This window comes from Macadamia integrifolia, unplaced genomic scaffold (assembly GCF_013358625.1).
Source record: "Macadamia integrifolia cultivar HAES 741 unplaced genomic scaffold, SCU_Mint_v3 scaffold472, whole genome shotgun sequence".
Classification (NCBI taxonomy): Eukaryota; Viridiplantae; Streptophyta; class Magnoliopsida; order Proteales; family Proteaceae; genus Macadamia; species Macadamia integrifolia.
In genome coordinates this window covers 437,765-462,400 of record NW_024870461.1, presented here as the reverse complement: position 1 = coordinate 462,400, position 24,636 = coordinate 437,765, and the positions used below count along the sequence as shown (strand labels likewise).

The 24,636-nt window shown below is 46.5% G+C and overlaps 1 protein-coding gene across 2 annotated transcripts in view; it reads left to right on the top strand.

The window, feature by feature from the left end:
* The first annotated feature begins 12,034 nt into the window (after window positions 1-12,034).
* The window catches only part of LOC122068857 (pentatricopeptide repeat-containing protein DOT4, chloroplastic-like), a 36,412-nt gene continuing 23,810 nt past the window's right edge, over window positions 12,035-24,636 (top strand). For both annotated transcript variants that reach the window (XM_042632772.1, XM_042632773.1), the window contains exons 1-2: window positions 12,035-14,863; window positions 15,001-15,059. In XM_042632772.1, the coding sequence (XP_042488706.1) occupies window positions 12,090-13,907 (1,818 nt within the window). In that variant the 5' untranslated portion in view covers window positions 12,035-12,089 and the 3' untranslated portion in view covers window positions 13,908-14,863; window positions 15,001-15,059. The remainder of the gene's footprint in view (window positions 14,864-15,000; window positions 15,060-24,636) is intronic.

Sequence of the window (24,636 nt, the reverse complement as noted above, 5' to 3'; positions counted from 1 at the left end):
AGATTTTGTTCGAATACTTTTAGAGGGATAACAATAGGTTTGTTGATGCCCTTGCAACCTTGGCTTCTATGGTAGAGTGCAACCCTATGGCTAGAGTCCGATCATTCTTGGTAGAACAAAGAAGTAGGCCCATTTATTAGAATTTCGTAAACTCTCTCACTGTGGATGGTCGGTCTTGGTTCGCTCACATAGTGGATATCATCAGGGAAATGAAGTACCCAATTGAAGTAACTGACAGAGAGAAGAAGTTTCTGAGAAGATATGCCACCCAGTTTATTCTCTAAGAGGATCTATTATACAAAAGATCCTATGACGGAATATAGTTGTTGTGTGTAGATGAGGAACAAGCTACAACTATCGTGGAAGAAATTCATCAAGGTCTCTGTGGATCCCACATGAATGCCAAGATGTTATCTAAGAAGATCCTCATACTAGGATATTACTGGAACACAATGGAAGCAGATTACGTGGACTTTGTCAGAAAATGTTACAAGTGTCAGATATTTGCTAACATCATACATATCCCACCAACAGAGTTGCATTCGCTCAGTTCACCTTGGCCATTCTCCACTTGGGGCATTGATATCATTGGAAAAGTCAACCCCAAAGCATCCAATGGCCACGATTTCACCTTGGTAGCCATTAATTATTTCACCAAGTGGATAGAAGCTCAATCCTATGTAGTCCTCATGTCTACTAAGGTAGCCAAATTCATCCAAGAAAATATCATTGCACGATATGGAGTACCTCAAGAATTGATATTAGATTAGGGATCCCACTTCTGGTGCAAGACCGACAAAATCTGCACAAAGTTCGGTATCAGAAGGCATCGGTCTACCACTTACAGGCCGCAGAAGAATGGGGCAATAGAAGTAACTAATAAGAATATCAAAGTCCAGAAAGTGATGGAAACACACAAGGATTGCTGATAAGTTACCCCTTGCCTTATAGGTATACCAGACTTCTGTACGATCCTCGACAAGGGCAACACCTTTCTCTTTGGCATATGGAGTTGAGGCTGTTCTACCCATGGAAATCCTAGTACCATCCTTAAGGGTACTCCTTGATGGTCAGCTACCTGAAGGAGAATGGGCGAAGTCCAGATATGATAAGCTCAATTTTCTCAATGAAAGGCGCATGAAAGCTATGGATAATCTGGAGAAATATCAACTGAGAATGGCTAGAGCCATTAACAAGAATGTGAAGCCCCGTCACATAGAGGTGGGTGAACTTGTTCTTCGAGAACAAAGAGCCCCAATTCATGATCCTAGAGGAAAGTTCAGGCCCAACTGGAGCGGTCCATTCACTGTCAAAGGAATTCTACCAGGCAAAGCTATGAAACTCGTAGACCACAACGGCGAAGAAATACCCAGACTAGTCAACATGGATCAACTCAAGAAATATTATGTTTGAAAGGGTGAATAACCTAAACATAATATTATGGATAAACATATCATGGATAAACATATTATGTCAGACCTGATTCCTTTCGAGGGATAAACATATTATGTCAGACCTGATTCCTTTCGAGGGATACGTAGACAACTTGACATGTGCAAATGCGGTCTCAACCATCTAAAGGCAATAAATTGGTTCCTTGATTAATAATCATAGTACCTTAAAAGATCATCGTAGTTTGTGTTCCCCAAGAATCGCCATTTGGCATGAAAGGCCATTAAGTATCTGTCATCCACCCATTGGTCTGTCACTTCTTATCCAGGATTCTATCCCCCAAGAATTGCCATTTGGCATACAAGGCCATTAGATATTGGTCATTCACCTATGGTTCGTCCATTCTTATCCAGGATTCTATCCCCTAAAAGAAAATCGCCACCCGGAACCAGTTTATCAAGGCTAGTTTGTTCTCCACCTTTGGTCAGTCAAAATAAAAAAAAAAAAAAAAAAAAAAAAAAAAAGAGCTTGATGCAACAGTGGTAAAGGATTGTTTGACTCATTAGCTAATGATTAATGCTTTGATAAATCATCATATCTTATTGTTTGTGTTGGTTTCAGAAAAACTCATGGGCTCGTTGGATAAGACGTTGAGGAAATGAACCTTAGACATAAAAATGTGGGCATCAGGATTGCTGGAATCTATGAATGTGTCATTTCTGGGTTGGATTGGATGTGTGAAGCTACATCACCAATTACTCCGGCAGTTGCTTCAACACTGGGATGCCAATCTGCATGTCTTTTGGTTTGGGTTGATAGAGATTTGCCCAACTCTTGAAGAATTTCAGGTCTGTATGTTATCTCCACCCAAAGGTAGTTTGTTCCAACCCTCTTTGAAGAAAGATTGCTTAAAGGAAATTCAAGATTTCTTCGGATGGTAAGAAGAAGAAGTGAAGTAATTTGTCAAGTATGGGAAGATGGACATTCTGAAGGTGGCTCAGATCTTCATCCAATATCTACCAACGGGAGCATTCCATCAGCAAAGATCCCAAGATGCTTATTTACTTTGCATGATAGCTCATTATGTTCTCCGCACTCCTGAAAGTGGTGCACCATCTATTCTGATTGAGGTAGTAAAACAGTTGAAGAAGGGAGGTGACATCGTCCCTACGATTCTTGCAGAAACATTCAAGGGATTTGATGACATGAGCTATAGACATAGATTCGGACTAGATCATTATCAGAGGAGTCTTGCTATTTTTCAAATTTGGCTCCTCGAGAAATTGAAGCTCACCAAGCCATTAAGGGGAAGCTCACTTAGAGTTTTTTGCTACCGGGATAAGAGAGAAGTTCTGGAATTTGACTTTATCACCGATTGGGAAAAGTACCTGCAAGAAAGGACTATGCAGGATATCGCATGGAGGCGCCCAAGGAAGCCACAAGAAGATTTTTTCATGAAGACCCCTAGCCACAACTATGTCATATTGATGGGATTGACTCACACATCCTTTTATTTGCCTATGCACATTAGCTGACAATACGGGCTCGAGGAGACAGACCCAGAAGAGTTAGTGAACTTTCACCCACCTTAAGAATTGTCTCCCCACCTTGTTATTCACCTATCTCGTCTGTGGTAGGAAAATTATCTCCCTTTTCATGTAATTCCCTTGGTAATGGAATGAGGAAGTATTTGGATTTTTGTGTCATCCTGATTATTCTAATTATGACTTGAGTTATGGAACTGATTGTGCCTAAACATTGCAAACAAATAAAAAGAAAGGAGAAAAAGAAAAGGTTTGTACTAAAGGTAAGTTTTCATTCATAAAATGCTAAAATAAAATGATGAACAAACAATGGGAGGGAAAAAAGACAAAGGAAAATATATGTGTTTGTGTTTGCAGGAAATATAGGAATAAATCCCTATGGGTCAGAAGCCATCATCTGAACCGTACTATGAACCATCCTCATGCAGCACCAAGGAATTAGCAGATGCTAGTCCAACCTTCTCTAGCCTATGGATTAGGTCCTAAATCAGTGCACCTTGCTGTGTAATTTCCCGATCCTTGGCAACTATCACCTCGCACAGGCCATAGTGCATCCTCCTAATCTCAATGTAGACACACCTGAGAAAGAGCATATCAGCCAGAGGAGATCAAGAGTTAATTGGAGGATGATCAGATATTTATATAATCATAAGAAATAGGCAACCCAAGGGAAGCATCTATATTTGTGTTCGGCTCCAAAAGATGAGGGAGACTGGGGTTGGCTGCATTGGGGTAGGTCCAGGTAGGGAAGCCATGAAAGGGGACTTTAGCAATCCTGAGAGACCTGCCGGCACTGGTAGAGAGGGTTTTTCTTGTGAAGGATCGGTAGCACTGGCATGCGACCGAGCAGTCGAAGGATCTACCTGCCGCACTCTCCCCTAAAAAAGCATTAGTCAAGACCAAAACAAGAAAGAACCTGTAGGAAATACTCAAGAAATGGCAACATACCACTGGACCATTGGGACCGAGAGGGGTGCACACTGTCTCCTCCTCTCAGAAGGCTCTGTAGTCCCTATCTGGATCAAGAAAAGAGTCCTCCCATAGTCCGTTAGCCAAGCGTCTCATCTCATCCATTGGGATGATCTCTAGACAGTGCATGATAGGTGGAGGAAGACAGGAAGAGGGGCATGGATCGCTGTCTGACCACTAAGGTACTACTCTCTCTCCCAAGTACCAGGCATGGCTCCACTTACCCTGGAAGAGGACTCAGTTCTCGGATAATTGTTGAGCCAAGGTGGCTCTTTCAGCATCCGGAAATATGATGTCGTGGAATGGGCTCTAAGTAACCTACAAAACCAAGGAAAATTATAATACAAGCATAAGGAAAAAGGAGTTTCAGTGTTAGACATGGCATACCTCGGAGAGATCGCTCAAAATAGAACGAGCAGTGGTCCTCGGAGGATGGCGTCAGGGCCTGACCACCTGGTTATCTCCCCACTTTGTGGCTAGGGGGAAGAAGAATGTCTCAAGATCCCTCAGTTTAGGGGCTATGGTCCCCAGGTGCTCAAAATACCAGGGCTGTTTCAAGAAATCAAAGTAAGAAAGTGCAGACTAAATGACTGAAAGGAAATAGATATGAGAAGGAAAGTTACCTAGATAATGTAGCCTACCCCCTTAAGGCCCCTATCTCCATAGGACAGCAGATCCAGGGACCATAGGAGATATGCATAGGTGGCCCCACTCCAGTCCTAAGAATCTACTGTGTGAAGATCTCGGAGGAAGCACACCAAGTGGATATCTACTCCCCCTGGATGTCACTAAAGAGGCACTTACCCATGGCAAACAGTAAGAAGGAACATGCTATATGAGACATGTTGCCTAGATTCTCCCCCAAGCCAACTTTCCACCATTGGGGACTAATCTCCCCAAGGCGGATGCATGTCTGGCTGACATTAATGGTGATACTGGTCAGATCTGCAAACTCCCTGGTAGTCAAAAATCCTACGAGTAGGGTCATGAATCTATCCCCAAATGGAAGGCCTGTCAAGGCATAGAATCATAGGGGCATGATGGTCATCTCACCAACAGGAAGATGGAAAGAATGAGTACTCAGCCACCACCGCTCCATCAGAGCCCCCACTAGTGCCGAATTGAACTTCCGGGTCTCTACAGCAGCTAGCCTTCACAGGTAGGATGCATCAATAATCTCCTTCATTTTACGAGGGAGCATCCTATGCCATAACTGAACCATGTTCGGGTGGCCATATAAGGCCAAGGTAGGTGGTTCCCTCCCCTCATGCTAATGGAAGTAAAGAATGCATAAAAGATTAAAAAAAAAACAAAAAAAAAAAAAAAAAAAAAAAAAAAAAATAAATCGAAACAAAACAAAAAATAAAAGCAATAAAAAAAAAAGAAAAACAAGACAAAAAAAAAATGAACACAATGTAAAGACTTACCCATGAACCCCATATGAAGTTACAGATGTGATTCCAGCTATTGTGAAGAGTCTGCGTGGAATACCAGTGGGCCATGCCCTCAAACCTATAGGAAGGACTGCTGCAACTCTCGAGCTGGACCTCTCCTAGAGTCTTCCTCTTTCTCCTTTCAGCCATATTTTCAAAAACTGCAAAGAGCCTTAGAAACTTTCCAAAATTACAAGAAACCCTAGGAAGTTTCCCAAATTGCACAAAAGCATACAAGAATATAAAATTCTCCAAATAACTCCTCCCTCAAGAACAGGATGAAGAACTTCAAGAACTTCAAGAACTTCAAGAGCAAGGTGAAAAACTCCAAGGACAAGAAGGAAAACCTCAAGAAAAACCAGAGAGCTCCAGGAACTTAAAACTCACTGAGAAAAGTTAGAATGAAGAATGAACAGGGGAGGGGGACCATTTTATAAAAAAAAAAATTTCCCAAAGATAAAAAAAAAATAAAAAATAAAATCAAGAATCAAAGATCAAAATTCCAAAGAAAAAAAAAATTCCAATTCCAAGGTATAACTAAAAAATTCTTACCACAAAATACAAAACCCAAATCAAATTTCATGTGGTAGGTAAAATTTACATCACATTCATGTGAAAGGTGAAAATCAAATTCAAATGGAAAGTAAAATTCATGTGAAAAACAAAATTCAAATCAAATCCAAATTAAGAGCAAATCAAGATTTCAATTTAGAAGTCCAAAAGATTAAAAATCCAAAGAAGAATCAAAGAATCAAAGAATCAAAGATCACAAGATCAAGAATTAATTGAAAGAGCAGCGAATTTCTTTTCTATAATTGACAATACTAGATAGCTCAACCCGATTCGAAAGAACCCGCCTGGAAGACCAGATAGTCTAGCCCAGTTCAAAAGAACCTGCTTGGAAGACCAAATAGCCCAACAGAACCCGCCTAAAAGACCAGATAGCCCAGCCCGGTTCGAAAGACCCAGCCTAGAGACCAAATTCCCTGAATTGGCACATATGAAGCCTAGCTAAGGAAAATCAAAAAATAAATGTTTTTACTTATTGCAAGATTGGAAGAGTAGCGAATTCCTCTCTTGTAACCCTCGGTCCTAGATAGTCCATATTGGATCGAAAGACCCAGCATGGAGCCATATTCTCTGAACTGGCACATACGAGGCCCAACTAAGGAAGAGTTAAAGATCAAAGTACTAACTTTTTACAGGATTGGAAGAGCAGCGAATTCCTTTCCCCCAATTGGCAACCCAGGTAAGTCCTAAAACTTTAGAGATATTATATGTTGCATTTTTCAACTCCATCATAAATGAGCAAGATGACGGTAGTACATGCTCTGGGTGACAAAATGTGGTCGTTCTTTTCTTTACCTTTCGGCTGTTGGCACAGGCCTCAGCCAAAGAGGGGCATTCTGTAGACACCTAATTTTGTCACCCTCCTCTGGCTATAATGAAATATGGATCTTGGAAACGACTTCTGGCTTTCAACCAACAGAGATACTGATGAAAACATTCCCCTACACAAAACCCTGGAAATCCCCATGCGGGAGAGAGAAAGGTCTAATTTTTACTTTTTATATATAAAGGAATATGATCAAGATGACTATACAGATAGATAGTGCTCGAGAATACGTTTCTGACAATATATGGCACGTCAAAATTCGACAGATGGATCTCCCGTAATCAACTCTAAAAAAATACACTTTCCCCCACGTATGCCGCGCACATGGACAGTCCTGCTGGAAACCTGAAAAAATCCCCTACCTACCTTAAACACCCTAAATTTCATCTCTTACCTACCCCGATAACCCAGAAATCCCCGCACGGGAGAGAAGGGGTCCAATTTTGGCTTTTATATACAAAGGAATCCGGTCAAGATGACCATATAGATGAATAGTGCTTAGAAATACAATTCTGACGATATATGATACACAAAAATTGGATCGACGGATCTCCCATAATCGTTACCAAAAAAACCCATAATCATGTGTTGGCCAGCAGGCCAACCCACGCGCGTGCTTGCTGCACATGGTTGCAGTACATGCTTTCTACCCATGGCTGCTGCCTATGGCTACTACCCATGGCAGTGGCGTATGGTTGTAGCCCGCGGCCATGCCAAGCCCCCTGCCATGCTAAGCCCCCTGCCATGCCAAGCCCTCCTGCCAAGCCTGCACCCATGATGCACAAAGCCCCTGCCCATTGGCCTAATGGCCTGCTCCACCGGGGGCACAAACCAGTGCCCCCACAGGCACTGGTCTAAGCCCCCACGGGCATAGGCTCGTGGCCCTATTGCACAATGCCTCTGCTTATTGGGCTACTAGCCTGCGCCCCCGCGGGCAGAGGCCCGCGGCCTTGCCAACCCTTCCTACACCTACCCTATTGCATGTGTACTGGCCAGTAGGCCAACCCACACACTTGCATGCGCTAGCTGCTGTCCTTGCATGCATATGCTCGCTGCTTATGCCCGCGTCCCCTTGGCCATTACCCACTCATCATTCGTCACACATCCATGACGTCGCTCGCACTACTTACCTAAACTGACCATACATCGGGCACTTCGGTCGGGTCCCATGCACCACCATCAAAGATCGGGATTGGTGTTCCCCTGACCCAGTGAGTGAAGAAATCCCCTCTTCACCCACTTAAAAAGCAAAAAACCCGTTTTTTTGCTAGTAATTCTCTCTCCTAAAAACTCCCCTCTGTACCCATTGGACAAAAACCCTCCCCACCCATTTCTGTCCAACCCCTCCTCTTTGCCCATTAGACGAAAGCCCGATCCCCCACCTTAAGCAAAACCTCACCCTTTTGTCCGTTGGATAAAGAGGCTCCCCCTCTCACATTGGCTAGAAAAAACTATAAATAGCCCCCTCCTTTAGATTTCAAAGACCAAAATCTCATCTCACTCTTTTTTAGTGAAATTTTCCTCCCCTCCCCTCTTGATTTTCTTCTGATCTTCGGAGCGATCATTGTCAAGATCCAAAATCTCATTTGGATCTTCGAAGTGTTCTTTAGGATCTTGAATCCAAGTTCTTAGTTAGATCCAGTTTGTGTCAGAAACAATATGTTCTTGAGCCCCCTCCCTTGAGTGTTCTTGAGTGTTCTTGAGCATTCTTAAGATAGAAATCCCCCTTGAGGTTCTTCGGGTCTACGAAGAGATCTTTGTCAAGATCAGAATTTCTGTTTGGATCTTCAAAGTGTTCTTTAGGACTTTGGAATTCTTCAGTCCATTTTTAGGTCAGTTCGTTTCTTTTCAGAAATAGTCGTTCCTAGTGGAAGCCCTGTTTGAATGCTCCTGGAATCTTTTTAAAAATAGCTATTCCCAGCGGAAGCTCTGTCGAAGTGCCACCTCATCCCAAGCCCAGAAATAGCTTACCCTAGCCGAAGTTCTATCCAAATCCAAATCCAGAAATAGCCTTCCCTAGCCGAACCTCTATCCGAATCCAAATCTGGAAATAACCTTCCCTAGCAGAAGCTCTATCCCAACCCAAATCCAAAAGCGAACGTTCCTAGCCAGAACTTTGTCCGAATAACATCACAATCAGCATCTCTCAAGAAAGGAAGTTGGAGGTCAAGACCATCTTCCCCTGAGCCAGGAGAATCTGAAAGACAGTCTAAGTCGGTACTAATCAGGGGCCCACCCCTCTTGACCCAAAACAGGGGTTAAGTTCAGGTACAATTTCTCAACCAACTTGTCATAATGTAAACTTTATATAGACCTTGTTTTAGTGTATATAGTAGTTTGAATTCAATTAATGTATATATGTGTGATAATTTAACCATGCATGTGGAATAGTAATAATTGTGGAAAATGCTTGTTCTCAAGCATCTAGTAGGAAGACCGGTTGAACCGGGCAGATTGGGTGCCTCACACCTTCCCAATTCTGTAACCTAATACTTATCCTAAATCTCTGGACCAGACCAAATTTTGGGCCATTGTCTCAGGAATCGGGCCACCCCCGGGTCCTAAGCCCATAACCTTAGGTGGTGACTCAAAACCCTATTTGTATGATCCCGACCCCTATATTGGACCATCATCAAACCCTCGTCTCAAATGATGAATTTTACACTCTTGCGAAATAGGCCTCCATGTATCTCCAAGAGGCGATACGGCGGTGAGGGGCCTGCAAACAAAGCACACACGACACGAATCCCTCCCCTCACATGAAAGAGAAAGAGAGAGGAGAGAGGAGAGAGGTCGGGATGTAAGTCCTTTACCCCCAAGGGAAGAGAGACATCTCAGTCCATCTCCGGCCGTTACCCTCACAGATGTGTAAACTGGAGATGACCAACAAGAGTAAAGCGACCTTCCAACCGTGTATAGTGAAGAACAGACTCTCCATCCTAATTTGCAATCAACTGAAGCAACTTCGGAGTAACTCCACAAAGATCTGGGATTTAGGTGGGAATCATTCATGAAAAATTTAGTTCCTACAATTGATCTTCAAAACTAGACCAAACTCAAGGAGGGAGGAATATGATGTGTGCCATAAGAAAGGTATGCGATGTGGATTGAATGGGTTCTCTCTTACATGTGCTTAAGGAGCGTAGTTAACTAGTTATTATTTTTTGTGAATATAGTATTTATTTCATATAGTTACCAATGTTGTGATGTGTTAACGTGGAAAGTTAGTTGTTGTTGGATGGAGTTATGTTAGGAGAAGTTTTAGGGAGAGGTAGTTGGGGTGTAACCATGACTCACCTTCTTAATAAATATGGGAATATGATACGGGAGATAAATTGGAAAACTCAATCAAATTTGCTCGTACGAGTAGAGAGGTATTGGCTTCCTCAATAGAGCCAAGAGATGGCTACCTCTTGTTATGATAAAAATAAATCACCAATGCCATTATGACACGTGGAACCAAGGTTCGAATCAGATGAGGTAAGGCCAGATCACTAGACCTAAACCATTGGACCAGTCAGAAATCAGGACAAATGGACTCGGAGTAGTTCGCGGATCGATTGTCCCTAGATCATCAGATATGTAATCAGCTACCATATGGCCGAGCCACTAGTAGGTGTAACCGAGTGACCAAACTACTCAAGAGTACTTGGGAGGCCTTAGGCTGAAGATCAATAGGAAATTCATGACTGTAGCTCATCAACTGAGCTGCTAGACGACATCGGAGGTTCAATTCCCTAGCCACCGATCCACGCACAGGGACAACCAAGCAACCGGATCGCTCGCAAGCATAACCAAGCAACCAAGCTAGGCTAGTAAGTCACCTTGAGAACCTGGCATCAAGCAATAGAAATCCATTGTAGCTCCGTAGCCGAGTTGCCAAGGCTCTATCACGTGGAGAATCCTTTAAGGAAACTTGCCCATCATAGGGAAGTTCACTCCTAGTAAAAAATGTGACCTCCAAGCAAGGAGTAGATCTATCTTAATAAGGGAAGATCATTTGCAAAGGACTCCTAATCATCCCTAAGAGGTGGACTCCCCCACATGGCAGGATATCTCTCACTCTCCAAGGATAGTTTGAACTCCTACTTTGCATAGACTTTTACCATACCTGGACTCCTACCAGCTTTGGGATGACTACTAAGTTGGGACCCTCTACCACCGCCTTGCTACCACTATATATACTCAAGTAAACCCCCTTGAAAGGGATGGACTGGCTTTGATTACTCTTGAATTATGCTGTTTGCAGAGAGATTTGACTTAGACATCAGAGAGTCCTAGCTGGATCAGCCTGAAGCTCATTCTTTTATGTATATTCCTCTTTGTAGAGGTTCCACGAGAAGCCTAGGACAATCTCTTACTGCAACATATCCTAATTATCCCAAACCCATGTCCATATCAGGGGGCGGCTAGCAAGGGGGAGGAAGGGAGATTAGGGCCATTGGAGGATAGGGCGCGTTGATTGGAAAATAGTGATTTCAGCCTGCCTCTTGATCAAGGCGAGATTTGTGTCTCCGCTGGTATTTTAGAAATAGGGCTTTGCCAAGGATATACACAAGGAGAGTGGTGAAACACAAGAGTCTAGTTGACGAACTTGAGAGGGAGAAAAGAACCTCATAGTTGAGGGAGGAGTGGCTTAATTAAGAAAAAGACCAATTTGTTGAGAAGTCTTTGTTAGAATGTTTAGGGTTTCACAAAAAGACCCTAATAAGTTCTATACAGACAACTAGAACACAAAGTCGAATCAAAACATAAAGGAACAATTTCTACATTGCACCTAATATGTTGAATAGGATTGATGCAATTCTTCATGGTTTCTTTCTCTTTGCTATGGATCTTTTACAACCTCTCCGACCTCCTTGAGTTCTTTTACTTTAGTGGTTAAGTGAAGAAGAGTGAATGATGACTATAGGGACCCAAATTCCAATATTTATAATATTGTCCTGCACTCAAAACCCAAAACCCAAAACCACAATGGGTTTGGTCAGCGTATCCCTAAACCTGAGAGTGGAGTAAACTAGTTCATGCAATTTGACTCTCACCTATTTAATCAACCCGAATAATTAATTAAACCCATAAATCCAACAATCTATCTACAAAAGCGATAGAAAGGCCAGAAAATTGAATATTATAAACCTTATACAATCATGATATTACACTTTTGCCCATTAGTATGTGAATGAGTGGTCGTTTTCAAGCATTTTGTTAATTCATCATTTTACCCTAAAAAGAAAAATTACAAACTTATTGAAACCCATTAATAAGAAAATCCTTTTTTTTTTTATTTTCGTTTCCATTTGTTTACCGACGTTCTTGTTTCTCCAAAGAGCCACTTGAAGAGAATGCCAGTAACCAATGCGCTTGCCTCATCACCTAGTCTGTAATTCTAAACGGTCGTTATTCCTGTGGAATTTGATGATTCGAGCCTCTACAAGGGATGGGGAATTCACAGGAACTCTTGAAATTTACTCTTCTATGTTTAAATCTGGGGTTTGCGGCAGTAACTTCACGTTTCCTTTGATTTTAAAGGCCTGTGGGAAACTTGGTTCGCTAAGAGATGGTACAAAGGTCCATGCTCATACATTCCTGATGGGTTACGATAATGAACTCTTTGTACAAACAGCCTTGATCGACATGTACGGTAAATGCTCAAATTTGGCTGCTTCCCGTCAATTATTTGACGAAATGCCTGTCAAAAGCTTGATTTCTTGGAATTCAATGATATCAGCCTACTGTAATTATTCTTTGATCAATGAATCATTTAAGTTGTTGAAGCAAATGCAAGTAATTGGTCTGCAACCAAGCTTGAGCACTTTCGTGAGCATTGTCTCTAGTTGCTCTGGCTCGGGTTCTGCCATCTGGCATGCCTTACTGATACACTGTTACAGTATTAAACTTGGGTTGGATTCTGATTTGCACCTTTCTAATTCAATTATGAGTATGTACGTGAAGCGTGGTGATATCAATGCTGCTCTTTCTATCTTCTATTCGATGGCTGAGAGATCAGTTGTTTCCTGGACGACAATAATTGGCTGGTATGTGGATAGGGGGAATATTGCCGAGGCATTTGATATTTTTAAACAGATGCGAAAAAAAGAGATTGGTTTGGACTCCGTTGTGTTCATCTATCTTACTTCAGGTTGCCTCCAAGTGGGGACAGCATCAATGGTTTCTTCGGTTCATGCTCTGATACTCAAAACTGGGTGCAATTATGAAGAACCAATTCAGAGCTCTCTTATAAGCATGTATGCAAATTGTGGTGATCTTATATCTGCTCAAAGGGTTTTCAATTTAGCAGATCAGAAAAGTATAGTACTATGGACGTCAATGATTGGTGGATATGTCTACTCTGGTCATCCAAGTGAAGCATTGAATCTCTTCAAGAATTTGTTGATGACAAGCATTAGGCCGAATAAAGTAACACTAGTTACTGTACTCGCAGCTTGTGCCAATTTGGGGGCACTGAGCGTGGGTGAAGAAGTTGTGGGCTACATTATGTTGAATGGGTTGGAATCAGACTTGTGCATTCAGACTGCATTAATTCACATGTACTGCAAATGTGGAAGCATAATGAGGGCAAAAGAAGTATTTGATAGGGTCCCTAACAAAGATCTAGCTGTCTGGAGTTCCATGATAAATGGTTATGCCATCCATGGCAGGGGAGAAGAAGCTTTAAATCTCTTCTTAAACATGCAGAAAGAAGAGGGAATCAAGCCAGATGCAGTTGTATACACAACTGTGTTATCAGCTTGTAGCCATTTGGGCTTAGTTGACGATGGTCTGAAGTACTTCCATTCTATGCAGAGAGATTATGGATTAGAACCTAATATAGAACATTATTCATGTTTAGTGGATCTTCTTGGTCGAGCTGGGTACTTGGATTTGGCTTTGAAAACCATCCAAGAGATGCCTTTGCATGCACAAAAGGCTCAAGTTTGGGCTCCATTACTTAGTGCATGCCGAACCCATCACAACATTCAGCTTGGGGAGTTTGTAGCTAAGAAATTGTTTGTTGCGGAGCCTCAAACCACTTGTAATTACATATTATTGGCTAATACATATACATCTGTCGGAAAATGGACAGATGCAGCGGCAATGAGAAGGTTGATTAATGAAAAAGGAATGGTGAAGGAAGCTGGGTGGAGCCAGATTGAGGTTAATAATTCGGTCTGATTCAAGAGCCTATTGGAGATCAGTCACATCATTGATCGATCCTTTGAGTTTTCTGAGGACCTAGAAAATCTAAATGAAGGTCAGAGATCCACTTGGTGTGTTGCAAAAAACGTAGTTGCGATGCACAAATTTGAGTAGGAAGAGGATGCATTTAGATCACCAGTATGTTGTCTTATGTTTATAATTTACTTATTGCTGAGTCATGTCCTACTATGAGAATCATGAAGAATTGGTGGACTTTCGTGGTGATTGTCACTGTGCACTAAAGGTTATTCTTCATTATCACCAGCTGCATCCCTTTGTGTTAGATGGCCACTGATGCCGTGGGCCACAAAACCTTCACACGCATCGACACGCCGAGGGAGGCAACCTGTTTGATGTCAGAACCGATCTCTCAACTTGTTGAGCGATCCGCGCTTGAAGAAAAGTGGCTATAGCTTGCTGTACTTCGCGCACAAGTAGAGTGATCGAAAAACTGGAGGGCCCAGTGAGAGCCCACTGCATTGGCAACAAAATGGTGTCTGCGGGATGAGAACCCTACACCAGCTGAGATCCTTTCATGCGCACGGCTTACTGAAATTCATTAGCAACTTTGTGACGGGGGCAACCATGGACTATGTAACAAGATTAACAAAAAAGCATGGATTGAACGTCTCTAGCTTTGAAAACCCATCATGTAAAATTAGCTATAATAGCGCAGTAGAAGCCCTAAATTAGCTAAGCTAAGTGAGCTCTTTAGCACCCTATGGCGCTGCTACTGTGATGCTCAGTGGAAGGTATTCCGTCAGGACAGCTGTTGCTTCGATTTCGCTTCTTTCAAAGTGCACTGCACTGACTACACAAACTAACGGCACTAAAGCTTTAACTGACCCTGTCCACATGAAAAGAAAGACTACATAGGGCCTCCTCAGCCCTGGCCTGCTTCAAAGGCCATTCTTTTCCTACCCCGCTCACTGGTTCGTATTTCGTACTGATGCTTGAATTACTGGTCATTCCTTCCCGTTGTTGAAAATTATGAGTTTTCTAATTTACTAGTTTGGAATAAAAAGACTTGCGTTCCTTTTTTAAAGCTATCACATATATCGAATTGCAGATCAAAGAGATGGAGAGAACTACATGTTTTGGAATTTGCTTTCATCTGTGATTATTTTGGTGAGTATTTATCTTCAGTTTTAAAATGTTACAACTTGCATATTCTTTGTTTACTTGTGGCTTTTGTGCTTAAAGTTAAATCCTTAAACCATGAACTTGCATATTTTTTGTTTACTTGTGGCTACTGACATTGTTTTTTAGCTTACAGTCTTCTTTATAATTAAAAAAAAAAATAAAAAATTAGTGTATCTGAAAATCGTGATGTTACGAATTGTCTATTTTTACTAAAATTTTTGCAAAAAAAAAAGATGTGCAGATGGCCTGTGCCCATCCAAGCTAAGAATGGTGTCGGGGAGTGTCGGGGCGATCAGGAGACATCCCGGAGGTGTTATGCCACTACTCTGTGGGAAAAAGAAAAGGCGGGCGAGGCGCTCCCGATAGAGGATCTACGTGATGATGCCAGTTATCAACGGGGGGAGCCGGCCGAAGATTTGGTGCAAGTTGAAGCTGAAGAAGGGGATGACACTCGGCAATTCCAGATTGGGGCTGCCATGCCAAGGCTGCAACGAGAAAGACTCATCTCATTCCTACGGAACAACGCGGACGTATTCGCCTGGTCGGCGTCGGACATGCCCGGGATAGATCGAGAGGTGATAGAACATCATCTGAATGTTAGCCCAATGAAGAAGCCGGTGCAGCAGAAGAAGAGGACGTTCGCCCCCGAAAGACAGAAGAAGATAGACGAGGAAGTGGAAAAGTTACTGAAGGCTCGGTTCATCCGCGAGATCCAGTACCCGGAGTGGATATCTAACGTGGTAATGGTCCCGAAGGCAAACAGGAAGTGGAGGATCTGTATCGACTTCACCGACCTGAATAAGGCCTGCCCGAAGGACGCATACCCCCTGCCAAAGATAGACCTCCTCATCGACGCCACTGCGGGATACGAGGCGCTGAGTTTTATGGATTCATACTCGGGGTACAACCAAATCAAGATGTCCGAGGCCGATGTCCCGAAAACATCCTTCATAACCGAGGGTGGGCTGTACTGCTATGAGGTCATGCCTTTCGGACTAAAGAACGCAGGGGCCACCTATCAAAGGTTGGTGAATAAAATTTTCAAAGGGATGATCAGCAAAACCATGGAAGTGTATGTGGACGACATGCTCGTGAAAAGCCTGAAGGCGGAAAGGCACGTCTAAGACTTGGAAGAGGCGTTCCAGGTGCTGCGACAGTACGGCATGAAGCTGAACCCGGCAAAATGTGCCTTCGGAGTAGCCTCGGGAAAGTTCCTCGGCTTCATCGTCTCGGAGAGAGGAATTAAAGCCAACCCAGTCAAAATACAAGCCATTCGGGACATGAGGTCACCCCAAAACGTGAAGCAAGTCCAGGAGCTGACGGGTCGGGTCGCCGCCCTCGGAAGATTCATGTCCCGGTCTGCAGATAGATGCCTTCCTTTCTTCAAAGCACTGAAAGGGACCAAAAAGTTCGAGTGGACGGAGGAGTGCGAAAAATCTTTCGAACAATTGAAGGAATACTTGGCCGCACCCCCGCTGCTGACAAAGCCGAACACCGGGGACGCCTTGCAGCTGTACCTTGCTGTATCGGCAGTTGCTGTAAGCGCCGTACTGACAAAAGAGGAAGGAAGGCAACAACGGCCGATATACTACGTTAGCCGAACCCTTCTAGATGCCGAGACAAGATACCGAAAGGCAGAGAAAGTGGTGTAAGCCCTCGTGACGGCGGCAAGAAAGCTGAGGCCATATTTTCAGTCACATACGGTATGCGTACTCACCGACCAGCCCCTGAAGAAAATACTGCAGCGACCAGATATGTCCGATCGCTGGTAAATTGGGCCATAGAGCTGGGAGAGTTCGACATCCAGTACAAGCCGAGAACCGCAATTAAAGCACAGGCCCTCGCAGACTTCATAGCGGAGACGACGATCCCCGATGACCCGCAGGAATCTGCCGAGGAACGAGGAGATGAGGCTTGGACACTGTATGTGGATGGGGCTTCCAACAGCGATGGAAGCAGCGCAGGAATCGTGTTGGTAAGCCCCGAGGGTTTCAAAGTAGAATGCGCCCTACGGTTCGACTTCGACGCCTCCAACAACGAAGCGGAGTACGAAGCGATAATAGGTGGAATTAATCTGGCTCGGGCTTTGATGGTGAAGGAACTAGTAGTGCATAGCAACTCCCAACTCGTGGTGCGGCAAGTGAATGGTGAATACGAGGCCAAAGAGCAGAGGATGGCCGAATACTTGAACACTGTGCGTGATAGGTCAGCGGCTTTCAAGGAATTTGAGGTAAAGCAGGTGTCACGAGAAGAGAATGCTAGCGCAGACGCACTATCGTAGCTGGCCACTTCCGATTTCGCGGAACTTGGACGAGCAGTGTATTTCGAAGTATTGCCACAACCAAGCATCGAGAAACCCCGCGAGGTGTTACCCGTAGGTGAAAACGGCCAAAGCTGGATGGACGCCATAATAGAATACCTCAAGGAGGGAAAGCTCCCAGAGAACAGGGACGAAGCAAGAAAAGTAAGAATGAGGTCAGCGCGCTTCTTCCTGAAGGATGACACGCTGTACAAGATAGGGTTTACCTCACCATACCTCAAGTGCCTGGATTCTTCCGACGGCCAGTACGCGCTCCGGGAAGTGCATGAAGGGATATGTGGCCAGCACCTTGGAGCCCGGGCCCTGGCGCACAAAGTACTAAGGCAGGGCCTGTACTGGCCGACAATGAGAAAGGACGCAGAATCACTGGTCAGGAAATGTGTTAAGTGCCAGATGTTCGCCCCCGTGCCTAGGCTACATTCTACCGAGCTATCGTCCTTATCTAGCCCAGTACCGTTCGCCATGTGCGGGATGGACATCTTAGGCCCGTTCCCCCTGGCCACGAGACAAAGGAAGTTTGTCGTGGTGGCAGTCGACTACTTCACAAAGTGGGCGGAAGCCGAAGCCCTAGCGACGATAACCGAAAAGAACATAAGGGACTTCTTCCAAAGGGCGGTAGTATACAGATTTGAAATCCCCCAGGTTGTGGTTACGGACAATGGAACTCAGTTTGCCAATCCAACCTTCGACGCGTTCTGTGAAGCCCTCGGCATCAACCACAGGAAAACCTCCGTCGGGTATCCCTCGACCAATGGGCAAACAGAAGTAACCAACCGTACGTTACTCCAAGGGATAAAAAAGAGGCTAGATGATGCCAAAGGACTATGGGCAGACGAGTTGCACCACATTCTCTGGGCTTACCGCACTATTGAGAGGTTAGCTACCGGAGAAACACCCTTCATGTTAACATAAGGCACTGAAGCTGTACTCCCAGTGGAGATGGGGGCTATTACCCATCGGATTCGGTACTACAACGAAGACGAAAACGACGGAGGACTCCGGGCAAATCTAGACCTCTTGGCAGAAACCAGAGAAGCTTCGCAAGAAAGGATCGCCGCCTACCAGCGGAGGGTCGCTAGGCACTACAACACCAAAGTTCGGAAGAACGAGTTCAGGCAGGGCGACCTTGTCCTGAGAAGGGCGGAAGTGTCGGACCCAAGACATCAAGGGAAGCTAGATCAAAACTGGGAAGGTCCCTACAGAGTCTCGAGGGTAATACGACCAGGGTCCTATCACCTAGAGACTACGGGGGGAGTAACGGTACCCCGATCGTGGAACTCCCATAATCTAAGAAAATTCCACCAGTAGTAAAGTGGCGGGCACGCACTCTTGCCATCTCTAAATTTTTCCTAAATTTTTCCGTATGTAGTTCTTCGCAATTATTGCCCTTATGAACCTTTAAGCTGTAATTCATTTTAAAATCCGGAAGATTTTATTCATGGATAATACGAGAGCTGGTTTACGACAACTGAGACAATTCTCCAGGCTGATTACCTTTAACCCTGTGGAACGGATGACTGAAGGTCCACACCTCGGTGGAGGCACAAACAATGCTAGGTTGACCCGGCCGAGTCACCCCTTCGGCTCGGAGTTCGGCCAAAGCCGAACGGACCTGACCGAAGGGCACCATCGACCTTCGGTGAAGACCTAGCATCTAACAGACCCTTCGGCTGGAGCCGAGGGTACACACTTGGTGGATTGCTTGGTGATTCTGACTGTCGGAGGGTCGACCTTCGGTGAAGACCTAGCATCTAAAGACCCTTCGGCTGGAGCCGAGGGTACACACTTAGTGGATTGCTTGGTGATTCTGACTGTCGGAGGGTCGACCTTCGGTGAAGACCTAACATCTAACAGACCCTTCGGCTGGAGCCGAGGGTACACACTTGGTGGATTGCTTGGTGATTCTGACTGTCGGAGGGTCGACCTTCGGTAAAGACCTAGCATCTAACAGACCCTTCGGCTGGAGCCGAGGGTACACAACGAATTGCTTGGTGGTTGACTATCGAAGGGTCCACCTTCGGCCAAGTCCCAGATTCATGCGTCTGACAAACCCTTTGGCTGGAGCCGAGAGGGAAAACACTTATAAAAAATTGCTAGTAATTACAGGGTCGGCCTTCGTCTGACTTACAAATAGGTCGACCCTCGGCCAAGTCTCGGGGCCATGCGCTTAAGAAGGTCAACTAGGGTTTCGGCCCTTTGCACCTATTTACGAATCAAAGACATCATTAAAGGGACAGGAGATGGAAAAACACTGATGCATTCATAAAGCCCGAAGGCAAGGATTACATATAAAGCCCGAAGGCAAAGATTACATTAAAGGCCCGAAGGCTGGTTACATAACAAGAAGGGGGTAGTCTGTGCTGAGGCCCGAGTTGACTTCAAGGAGCGTCCGTCGGGTTCGCGGCCTCGTCTTCGGCTGGGAGAGCCTCCTGGTCCAAACCTCCACGGCCAGGGGTCGGAGGGACTTCCCTATGCAGCTAGACCTCGCCTTCCTCGCTGCAGCCCCCACCGTCGGCGTCGGCAACCTCGGTGGCCGATGGAACCGCCTCCACATCGTCGTCCTCGAAGATGAGGCCGCTGTCCTCGAAGGAGACCCCGGGGTAGCGGCCGAGGACCCAATCTCGGATCTCGGTAGCGCCTATTATGTACCCCGAGGCGATGGCGTTCTTGATCTCCTCCCTGAAGTCCTCGGAGGACCGATACTTCTCGACCCCTCGGGCCCTGGCCTCCTGAATGCGGGCCCTCACCTGTGACTTCAGCTCCGAGAGCTTCCGATCGCACTCTCGGCGCTCGAAGGCTAGGTCCTTCTCCAAGTGCTCCACCTTCTCGAGGAGGAGGGTGCGCTCGTTGTCTAGGGAGGCCCTCTCCCTCTCGGTGACCTCAAGGTCTCGGCACATGGCCTCGGCTCGAGCCGCCAGCTGACCCACCTGATTCTGAGCCTGCACGAAATACCGAAGGTCAGAATGCAAAAAATATATATAAGTAAAAGAAGGCAGGGGGACCGAAGCTTACCCCCGCCATGAAGATGCATGCGGAGGTGATCAGTGCCGCCGTCCCTTGCTTCTGGGCCTCGGTGGCATCTCGGGGAAGACTCCCCTTCATCACCAACTCTCTGGCGACCCGTCCGATGGCCAGAGTGTAGTCTTCCTTCACTGACCATTGGGGGACGAACCCCACCTCAGCCCTCGTTGACGCGACCCTCGGGCCTCGGGAGGCAGCGGCAGATGAGGGATCTTGAGCAGGCCCGTCTCTGCCAGGAGCTGCAAGGGCCTGGACAGCCTCGGCAGTCGACCCTTCTACTCTGGGCCTCTTCTTCGGGGTCTCGGAGGACGGTCCCGTCTTTTCCTTCCTCTTAGACTTCGGCTGTTGTGGGGCGTCACGTGCCTTGGCCTCCTTGATCTTCGCCTGCCTTGCCGCGGCAGTAGCCTTAGCCTCGGCTCTGGTAACTTGCACTGCAAGAAGAAGTAAGGGTATTAGCATGAAGAACCGACACTCGAAGGAAGCAGACGGGGCTAGCCTAACTCACCCGGGCTAAGCCCGAACTTGAAGAGGATGGCGTCGGACTTGAGGCAGTCGGCCTCGACTGGAGAACAACCTTCCTACCGCCTCGCCATTGCCAACGACTCCGCGTCTGCCCCGAATAGGGCAGGGGCGGAGTTCACATCCCTAAGGTCCGGGATATCCCAGACCGTGCCGAAGGGCACCCCCTCGGTCGACTTCACAAAGAAATACTTTTCCTTCCATCCGTGGATGGAAGTCGGGTAACCCTTCAGGAGCCGAAGGTCCTTTCGGGGGCAAAAATAGTACCAGCCCGTAAGCCCCTTGCAGGCCTGAAGAAGGAAACAGTTTATAAAGAGGGGAAGGGAGAGGGGCCTCTTTTGCCGAACGAAGAAGATGGCGAAGCTTAACGCTTGTCGCCACCCATTCGGCGTTAGCTGGGTCGGGCATACCCCATAGTGCCGAAACACTTTGGTAAAGAAGGAGTGGAGGGGCAGCCGAAGACCTGCCTTGAATGCCTCCTTGTACAGGCACAGCTCCTCGGAGTTCCGATAGCTGGCTTGGTCAGAAGGTCTGGGCAGACGGAGCTCGAAAGCGTCCGAAACACCGAAGGAGGCCCTCAGCTCCTCCAGTTCTGGTTCGTCCATCGTGGAGACGATGTTGAGGGCCTCCACTTCCAGGGGCTCCTGGGTCTGGGCTCGGGCATCGAGCACCCTCTCCCTGAACCCCTCGCCGTTGGAGCCACCCTTGGACCCCGACGGTGAGGCCGCGGACTATGAGTCGCGGGAGGAGGGAGAGTCGGTGGAATCCGAGGACATCCCTCGGACTTCCCCAGGACTCCTATACCTACGTTTTGGCCTTGACCTCTCGCGGGACGATGGGCTGTAGCCCGACGAGGAAGACATCACTTACTTGCGGGTGTTACTAAACTAAGGGAAGACGGAGACGAAGGCTAGAAGGGAATCCGAGGCCGAAGGTGAGCTCTCTGAAGGGAAAAGAAAAATTGCCCCACAAATGGCCCATCTGATGTTGGTTACTCCGAACGGACCTGACCGAGGGTCCCACCTTCGGTTGGGAGTTCGGCCAAAGCCGAACGGACCTGACCGAGGGTCCCACCTTCGGTTGGGAGTTAGGCCAAAGCCGAACGGACCTGACCGAGGGTCCCTCCTTCGGTTGGGAGTTCGGCCAAAGCCGAACAGACCTGACCGAGGGTCCCTCCTTCGGTGGGGAGCTCGGCCAAAGCCGAACGGACCTGACCGAGGGTCCCACCTTCGGTTGGGAGTTAGGCCAAAGCCGAACGGACCTGACTGAGGGTCCCTCCTTCGGTTGGGAGTTCGGCCAAAGCCAAACAGACCTGACCGAGGGTCCCTCCTTCGGTGGGGAGCTCGGCCAGAGCCGAACAGACCTGACCGAGGGTCCCTCCTTCTGTTGGGAGTTCGGCCAGAGCCGAACGGACCTGACCGAGGGTCCCTCCTTCGGTTGGGAGTTCGGCTAGAGCCGAACGGACCTGACCGAGGGTCCCTCCTTCGGTTGGGAGTTCGGCCAAAGCCGAACGGACCTGACCGAGGGTCCCACCTTCGGTTGGGAGTTCGGCCAAAGCCAAACGGACCTGACCGAGGGTCCCACCTTCGGTTGGGAGTTCGGCTAAAGCCGAACGGACCTGACCGAGGGTCCGTCCTTCGGTTAAGAGTTCGGCCAAAGCCGAACGGACCTGACCGAGGGTCCCGCCTTCGGCAGGGGGCTCTGTAAGGCCGATCCGAAGCGACCGAAGGCCTTTCTCTCGGTGACCCCAAGCCTTGGTCACTAGTAATGCGTAATGCCAAGGCCGAAGGAGCAAGCCAAAGAAGAAGATGTTGGTTACTCCCACAGGAAGAAGCTCCTAGTGGAAGTAAGGGGGTTCCTGATATAGCCAAACCGACCTCTCGGTGGGGGCAATGACACATGTCGCCTCTGAGCCACGTGTCCCCCGCCATACGAAGGTTCCAAGAAACCACTCACACTCAAGCACGCTCAATCACCGAGGCACGCTCGCGAAAACACGCGGGATCACGTCGTCTGCATGAGGGGAATATTCCCCCCAGAAGGATGGACGTATTCGAGGGGGACTCTAAGAGGGAAGAAGGGGGAAAAACCCTAAACCCTAAGAGCTATATAAGAAGGCACGGAAGAAAGGGGGAGGTAAATTCTGAGACCCTCACCATTACTCCCTTATTGAACTGTGCGGCCGACCCTGACTTGAGCGTCGGAGGACTAACCCCGGACAAAGCTCTGGGCCTCCGTCGTCTGTGTTTGTGTAGGTTCGACTAGCGGGGTATTTTTGGCAGCAACAGATGCATTCCCGGGGTATAACCAAATAAAGATGAAAAATGAGGATGAAGAAAAAACTGCCTTCCTAACAAGGTGTGGAACTTTTGTTATGATTTCATGCCCTTCAAACTCAAAAATGCAAGAGCCACCTATCAAAGGATGGTGAACAAGATGTTCCAAGAACAGATCGGGCATTATATGGAAGTATACGTCGACGATATGCTTGTCAAAAGTGGCCAAACCGAGCACCACGTGGCAAACCTGGAAGAAGCGTTCCAGGTGTTGAGGAAAAATTAGATGAAGTTGGATCCCCCAAAGTGTGCCTTCGGAGTGACAATTGGGAAGTTCCTCGGCTTCATGGTCTCAAAGAGGGGCATTGAATCAACCTATCAAGATTCATGCCATAAAAGATATGGAACCACCGTGAAATGTTAGAGAAGTACAAAAGCTGACAAGGAGAGTAGCAACCCTCAATCGCTTTGACAAGTGCCTTCCATTCTTCAAAGCACTAATGAATCTTAGGTCTCCAAAGGAATTCCTCTAGACCAAGGAGTGTCAGAAGGCGTTCGAGGCCTTGAAGACTTACCTGGAGACTCCGCCATTTCTTGGCCGACCAGACCCGACCCGGAGGAAGAGCTGCAAATATACTTAGCCATGTCCCCAGTGGCACTTAGCGAGGTGTTAGTGAAAAGAGAAGGGAAGTGGCAAAGGCCGGTCTACTACATTAGCCATGTCTTGCTAGATGCTGAGACAAGATATCCAAAGATTGAAAAGCTAGTCTTAACACTTGTCATAGCAGCATGTAAGCTAAGGACGTACTTTTAGGCACATACAGTGGTAGTATTTACAGACCAGGTCCTGAAAAGTTCTCCACAGGCCCAGCACCTTGGGTCGGTTGGTCAGCTGGTTGGGCAAGCTCAGCGAACATGACGTTGATACCGACCAAGGACATCAATCAAGGGCCAGGCACTGGCTGACTTCGTGTTGGAATGTGATGCGGATCCAAGGGAATCGAATCGCTTAGGGCCCACAATAAAGTAGTAAACTCAAAGAATAAAGAGTAATGGCAGTTCTGTAAATAAACTGAAGTTTAAAGGGAGTGGTCAGAGTTGTAAATAAACAGAAATTATAATGAGCGACTTGGGAGATGGGACTTAAAGGGAATTAGCAAGTATTTGGTGGGGTTAAACTAGGAAGCAAAATAGAGGTAACGGATAAGGGAGATTTAAAGGCAAACATAAGGGTAAAATAGGAAATCAAAATAAAAGGGAATAACCCCCACCTTACCTTCTTCCTTGGACCAAAACAGGGCAAACGATTGGGAAGAGTTCCAATTTGAGGGAGCTTCTCATTTGGGCCTCAGTTTGGCCTGAAACTTCAAGCGAAGGGTGGCAGCAACAGGTCCTCCATGAATGCAGCACCAGAAGCTCTCGACAG